General features: G+C 39.1%; 1 protein-coding gene across 1 annotated transcript; it reads left to right on the top strand.

Moving 5' to 3' along the window:
- Positions 1 to 7,102, top strand: LOC136707499 (multiple inositol polyphosphate phosphatase 1-like). Its single transcript, XM_066681624.1, has 5 exons — positions 1 to 777; positions 3,500 to 3,691; positions 3,962 to 4,059; positions 4,452 to 4,582; positions 5,840 to 7,102. The coding sequence occupies exons 1-5, from the start codon at positions 186 to 188 to the stop codon at positions 6,195 to 6,197; spliced, it is 1,371 nt and encodes a 456-aa protein (XP_066537721.1). The 5' UTR covers positions 1 to 185; the 3' UTR covers positions 6,198 to 7,102.
- Positions 7,103 to 7,646: the final 544 nt, after the last annotated feature.

Raw genomic sequence — 7,646 nt, 5'->3', positions numbered from 1 at the left:
CCCAACGGTCTGAACACAGAGGCTGGGTGTTAGTCTTAGTTTAATCACGAGGGGGCGTTTAAACCAGTGCGGAAACCGAGGAGATGGATCCAGACCGAAGGGCAGAAGATAAACAAACACATTTTGCAAGACTGAACTGTGTTTCAGAGACCTGAGGACGTTTAGGCGTTTAGGAAGGGGATACAATGTTCGAGAAACTTCTCTCATCGGTTTGTCTTACAACTGTGCTCCGCATTTTCACCCTTTATTTCTCATGTCTGTCCTCTTGCAGTGCTAATGCGACTCTCAGAGACATCCCTGACATCGCCAAATACTTCAACACAAAAAGCCGCTACGAAGAAGTGAACCCTTATTTACAGGATGATATTCTGGCCATAAACAGCTCTGCGATGAAGCCTCCTGCTCCAAACTGCATCGCCGTCCACCTCACAGCCATCATCCGTCATGGCACCAGGTTCCCAACAGCTGGTAACATAAAGAAGATCGGTAAGTTCGACAGCCTCGTCAAGACCGAGGCCACCGGAGACCTGAGCTTTCTGCCGGAATTGAAAGCGTGGAAGATGTGGTACACGGAGGATATGGACGGCCGCCTTGTGGCCAAGGGCAGAGCAGACCACAGACACCTGGCCCAAAGACTGGCCAAGGCGTTCCCCTCACTTCTAAACAAGGAGAATGTTCTGGGCAAACGGGTCAAGTTCATCACCAGTTCCAAACACAGATGTATAAACAGCACCATCGCTTTCCAACAAGGACTGAAGGACAGCTTTGATATTCAAGGTGCTGTATCTTGGTAACGCTGTTGTGGGTAACACTTTAAATTACAGCCTGCTAATTACTGGATAAGTACAGATTAAGTACCTCTTATGTAAGCTGTAAGATAAAATAAGTACGGAGTAAATGAAGGACATAATACTAATCTGTAAAAAATAATCCGTAAAATTTACGGTAAAAAACTGGCAGCTGTGGTTGCCAGAATTTCACTGTAAAATGTACAGTAACATTTTTGACAATCATACATTTTACGTTTAGGAACTGTTTTGTTTACAGTACTTTTCTGTTACAAAACAGATATACACTGTAAAAAAGGTATAGTATTTACATAAAAATAACAAAGAAACATATTTTGGTGATAGAAGTATTTAAGGTATTTCACTGTTACAGAAACTGTTTTCAACCTTTTTAGAGTTTACAGTCATTTATTGTCATGGTTTTACAGTATTCCACCGTAAAATTCACTGACATTTTTTACAGTGTAGACATACAGGGGTTGGACAATGAAACTGAAACACCTGGTTTTAGACCACAATAATTTATTAGTATGGTGTAGGGCCTCCTTTTGCGGCCAATACAGCGTCAATTCATCTTGGGAATGACATATACAAGTCCTGCACAGTGGTCAGAGGGATTTTAAGCCATTCTTCTTGCAGGATAGTGGCCAGGTCTCTACGTGATGCTGGTGGAGGAAAACGTTTCCTGACTCGCTCCTCCAAAACACCACAAAGTGGCTCAATAATATTTAGACCTGGTGACTGTGCAGGTCATGGGAGATGTTCAACTTCACTTTCATGTTCATCAAACCAATCTTTCACCAGTCTTGCTGTGTGTATTGGTGCATTGTCATCCTGATACACGGCACCGCCTTCAGGACACAATGTTTGAACCATTGGATGCACATGGTCCTCCAGAATGGTTCGGTAGTCCTTGGCAGTGACACGCCCATCTAGCACAAGTATTGGGCCAAGGGAATGCCATGATATTGCAGCCCAAACCATCACTGATCCACCCCCATGCTTCACTCTGGGCATGCAACAGTCTGGGTGGTACGCTTCTTTGGGGCTTCTCCACACCGTAACTCTCCTGGATGTGGGGAAAACAGTAAAGGTGGACTCATCAGAGAGCAGTACAGGTTTCACATTTTCCACAGCCCAAGATTTGCGCTTCTTGCACCATTGAAACTGACGTTTGGCATTGGCATGAGTGACCAAAGGTGTGACTATAGCAGCCCGGCCGTGTATATTGACCCTGTGGAGCTCCCCACGGACAGTTCTTGTGGAAACAGGAGAGCTGAGGTGCACATTTAATTCTGCCGCGGTTTTATGTTTTTGGATACAATCCAGGTTAGAACCCGAACATCCCTTTCAGACAGCTTCCTCTTGCGTCCACAGTTAATCCTGTTGGATGTGTTTTGTCCTTCTTGGTGGTATGCTGACATTACCCTGGATACCGTGGCTCTTGATACATCACAAAGACTTGCTGTCTTGGTCACAGACATGCACCAACAATTTGTCCTATTTTAAACTCTGGTATGTCACACATAATGTTGTGTGCATTGCAATATTTTGAGTAAAACTGTGCTCTTACCCTCTGCTAATTGAACCTTCACACTCTGCTCTTACTGGTGGAATGTGCAATTAATGAAGATTGGCCACCAGGCTGGTCCAATTCAGCCATGAAACCTCCCACACTAAAATGACAGCTTCATTGTCCAACCCCTGTATGTTGTTATTACTGGGAATCTTACAAACATTTTACAAATAAGGCATGCTGCACGTACAGGTGTAAGATAAAATAAGTACAGAGTAAGTAAAGGGTATGATACTAGAAATATGTGGTTATTACTTGATATATCTTACAAACACTTTACGAATTAGGCACGTAACTATGTTCCGAATCCATTGTACTTCTAAGCATAATTATATATTAAAATTATGACTTTATGCAAGTGACTATTATTGTAATTTTTATAAATGAGAAATGCAGCTACTATTTTGAATTCACTGTAGTTCTAAATGTAATTGTAGAAATTATTTACAGTTCACATACAAGGAAGGACATGGTCAGCTACTTTCATTATAGGCACTAGCAGAGTTTCATGGTGCTTTGTGCTCATTAGGTTCAGGACAAGTGATTTACCACAATAATTATCATCACATACTTAGGAGATATTTTACACAGTTTAGCCTATATGTATTGAGGCATTATATGCACATAGCTGACTAATGATGAATTTATTAAATTAATTTTAAGATACCCAGTAATAACCACATATATCATGCCCTTTAATTACTCAGTACTTATTTCATCTTACTGCTTAATTAAGAGGTACTTTCTCTGTACTTACCCAGTAATTAGTGGGCTGTAATTTAAAGTGTTATTTTGTAGAATTCCTGTAAATGTTCTGATTCATCAAACAAATGTTGTTATAATAATTCTATATTCATCATGGGTTAAATATCTGGAAACACATTAAGCTACAATTACAGTCTTGTATGTTGGTAATTTTGCAGCCTAACTGTTTGATATTCTCTTAATATTTGGATGGGCAGAACTATGTTACTAGAGGATTACACGGTGCTTGTTATGCAAGAGTGTTTGTATAACCTTTGTCCATGTTTCAGGTGGTATGCGCTAACCATGGAATTAACCCATCTCTGTTGAAATGATGGAAATTTAAAACATTCTATTTCTTGTAAATGGAAGTATTTGTGATTCCAAGCAGATGATCTAGAGTATACAGTGAACGATGGGCTGATGCGTTTTTTTGACACGTGCCGTCGCCTGCTGGAGACTGTGGAGAAGAACAAAAAAGCAGTGGAAGAGGTCACTAAATTCAACAATGGCCCGGAGATGAAGAGGGTTCAAGAGAAACTGGCTGATCTGCTGCAGGTCCCTTACTCCAATATTACCATGGGTAGGGATGGAGGAATAATTTTTTTTCATATAGAATTCAGTCTGGAGGAGTAAAGGTTTCATGTGGCATGCGCTGAGATTTTAATTACTTAATTTATGTTTAGCCTCTTAGCTCTTCCTCTGTCTATTCTTTTCCTCCCATGCGGAGAGGGTTAACACTGCCCTGCCACCAGTGTAATGTGTAATAAACACATTTGGAGGAAAGCTTTAACTGCTCTATTGCTTTGTCACATTAAGAAAACTCATTTGTGTTTGTTTATTTACTAAATAGATTCAGTGGAGGCAGCATTTTACACTTGTGCTTATGAGTTCACAATCCTTGGGCTTCACACTCCCTGGTGCAGGCTGTTTGATGAGTCAGATGCTCAGGTATGGAGAAATCTGAGAGCCCTGATCAGTTCATGTAATTTTATGTTCTAAAAATATCACTGGATGGTTAGGTGTATCTATTTGTGCACATGCACCAGTATTTGTAATGGTATTCATACATTTTCCCATTGATATAAAAGAAATAATCCCTGTTCTTATTGAAACACTGGATAGTTGTGTGGCGAGAAGCTCCTGTCATGTGCACCCCAATAATAATCCATCGCTGGAAGTCCCTTAGACCTTTTCCTGTTGCCATTTCCATTTACTTAGGCCTTTTCTTTAATTCATCAATTTTTATTTTTTTTTTTCCCAAATGTTTAATATCACAGTAACATTTTAAGCTGTATGATGCTTTATGGTGTTTTTAATCAGTGATGTAATGTATGTGTCAGGTGGTGGATTATTCCGGTGATCTGAAGCAGTATTGGAGGAAAGGTTTTGGACATGACATCAACAGTAAAGCCAGCTGCATCCTCTTCCATGACCTGTTCAGCCGCCTCAATAACACAGTCAGTCAGATCAAGTGAGAACAGTTTTGATTTTTATTGTTAATGGTAATGCTTCATTAGAGTTACAAAAGCAATCTGTTCTTTTTAACCATAAAAATAGCAAATTATATTAATGATATTGATTATTAATTATTTATACATTTATTTATATAAAGTAAAAGTTCACATGAGATGAAGAATCAAATAGCGTTGTAGTTTTAGAATGCACCAGTTTATCCTGCATAGCGTGGGACTTCCTACAAATTTTTGATGTATACAGGATGCTAGGGGCCTGTTTACACCTGGCATTAACAAGAGATTTGTATTCAGATTGTATGTGGATATACTTTGACCAGATTCTGTTTACACTTGTCATTAAAATGCATAAAAAATCCACAGCTCATTAATCATAAACACACGACTCAAACAAATACTGGGAGGTTTAAATTGTTTTATTGGTTCTTCAGAAATTTTTGTTCTAATTTAGATGTTAAAATAAAAAAAAATATATATAGCTCACGTTTATAAACATATTGCAATATAGACTAGAAATCAGGGTTGTAGATGAATATAAATGGAGTTAATCTCTGACATACAGTGTACTATTTAGAGTCTGTCATTTTATGACTTACATTGTGTACTACACAGGGTGGAGGAAGACATTTGAGATTCCACATATTTAGCAGCTCACAGCTTCAGGCAAAGAGAACTGATTTGTACAAATTAATGTCAAAACGAGAACAAATTTATTTAAAAGATAATGCATATCCTTCAGTGATCTGTTAAACACCCCAAGCTCATGGTCAGCCTGATCAGATTGGCCTATTAATACAGTGAAAACAATGAGACAATAGTAAATGTGGATTGTGCTTGTAGTCTCTTACACACTAAAACAAAACACGAGTGCAAGAACACCATTAATGGAACTTGTATACAGTCAGTGTTTCGGACCATTTACCATTAATATTGTTGCCATAAAACCTGTTAAACATTGGACATGACATAATTTAGATTGTCCCTGACATTAATTCACTTGCCATAACAAACATATAACATATGAAAAAAATGCAACCACTGATTTCCAGAAAAGCAAAACACCCGTGTTGTCTTTCTTACATCTCTAACCATCTCAGAATGTGGTCTGAGAGGTCTGAACATAATCTGATCATAAAGAGTCTTGGGGATTTAAACAGGTGTAAACAGGTCCTAAGGTGTCAGCAAACTTAGAATATCTGTGGTCTTTCTATTGTTATTAATTTTTTTGCCCCTTGGTCTCTCTCTCTCACTATCAGGGCTGGTGGTCCTGCATCTGAGCAGGTTACAGTTCAGATTGGTCATGCTGAAACTCTGCTGCCTCTCCTGACCTTGCTGGGCCTCTTTAAAGACAAGACCAACCTCACCTCCACCAACTTTGCCTCTCAGCGAGACCGGGCTTTCCGAGCTGGGAAGATCATGCCCTTAGCTGCCAACTTGTTGGTGGTGCTGTCTGACTGTACTGGTGGCCTGAGGTTACAGGTTTGGGTTAACGAGAAACCAGTGACTTTGCCTGGCCTCAGTGACCACTCAGCTCTGTATGAAGATGTTAGAAAACTATATCACCATCTACTGGAGGGTTGTGACCAAGAAACTGTCTGTAAAATGAACAACTGACCAAGTGTCACCAATCAGCCATAACATTACTACCACCTCCTTGTTTCAACACTCACTGACCATACTCTCAGCCCTTCAGGCTGCTAAATGTGAGTGAGTGTTTGAATGAAGGGGTGAGTGGCTGAACGAATGTGCAAACTAGAAGCCAGTCAAATGAAGAACATAAACATTTCCTTTCATTTTGTTTGCTTATTTCTTCAAGTAGTCTGAGGATTATACACTAAATGTAGGTGTAAAACTGGCATATCCACTACAACACTGTTTTTGAGCAATGTTTAATGTGTTTTTGTGAAAACTTCAATAAAATAAGCCCCATTTCAATAATATTGATTTTACACACATACAAGTAAAAAATAATTTTGGGAGGAATTTCCACCTTTTGCTGTTTATGTTTACCTGTTCTAAAACTACTGGGTCAATATATGGAATGCTTACTTATTATTCTGCAGTTTATGTAGTGGATAACTCTGTTGGCCAAACATGGCAAACTGGGGTTTGTTTTTCCAGCTTAAGCAGGAACACCAGGCTGTATCAAGAGTCCATGACCTAACTCCTATCACTATGTTTGTGTTTATCTGACTATGTTAATAGTCAGTTAAGTTAATATGACTAAGTAGGTTTGCATAAAAGCGTATTTCAAATGAAATAAATAATGCCAATTTGAAAGGTCATCAATGGAGCCAGTTAAAGCATGTTTTTGAAGGGTTGGTAATGTTATTAAGATGGGCACTATGCAGCCACATTAGCAATGAAAATCTGACTGTTTAATCCATATATTCAATTCAGTTTTAAATTCATCAGGATAGGAATTACTTGACTGGAACAGCTCTACAATTAAAGTGGCAAAATAAAGAAGGAGGAGGTGTGTAGAGTCTCTAGTACTCATACCCGGAGTGTACTGTAAAACACGTAATGCACTGAAGGTGGGATCTTTCCATGATAAAAAATATCAAACAAATTTGGTCTGGCTTTTTCTTACATGAACAGCCTTGATAGGTCTGAACTTTATCCTCCACCAGAGGGCAGTCTTAGTTTAGTGCATATTATCTAACGTCTTGAATGTCATTCAGAGAATTAGACGAAAAAGCACTGATTTCTGCGAAGCTGAGGCCTGCAAAGGACCCAGGTTAATATAGAGGTTCTAATTTGTTGATATAGACAGCTGCAGCCATATACAACCTACTGCACTCTAAATAAAATCACAGTGCCATGAGCAAAGGCAAGCTGAACTATAAGAAATCTTTAGGAGGCTACATATAACCCCTGCATTCAGCTTATTTTTAGTGTGAAAATGGCTTCTCCATGAATATAATTGTTATATCACTACAGTCAACTAAAAGTCATAATTTTGCTGATGGAATTTTTTTTTGGGGGTGGCACGGTGGCGCAGCAGGTAGTGTTGCAGTCATACAGCTCCAGGGGCCTGGAGGATGTGGGTTTGATTCCTGC

Source organism: Hoplias malabaricus, chromosome 1, assembly GCF_029633855.1.
Source record: "Hoplias malabaricus isolate fHopMal1 chromosome 1, fHopMal1.hap1, whole genome shotgun sequence".
Taxonomy (NCBI): domain Eukaryota; kingdom Metazoa; phylum Chordata; class Actinopteri; order Characiformes; family Erythrinidae; genus Hoplias; species Hoplias malabaricus.
Note: the sequence above shows the minus strand (reverse complement) of the source record. Positions and strands in the feature narration are given on the sequence as shown.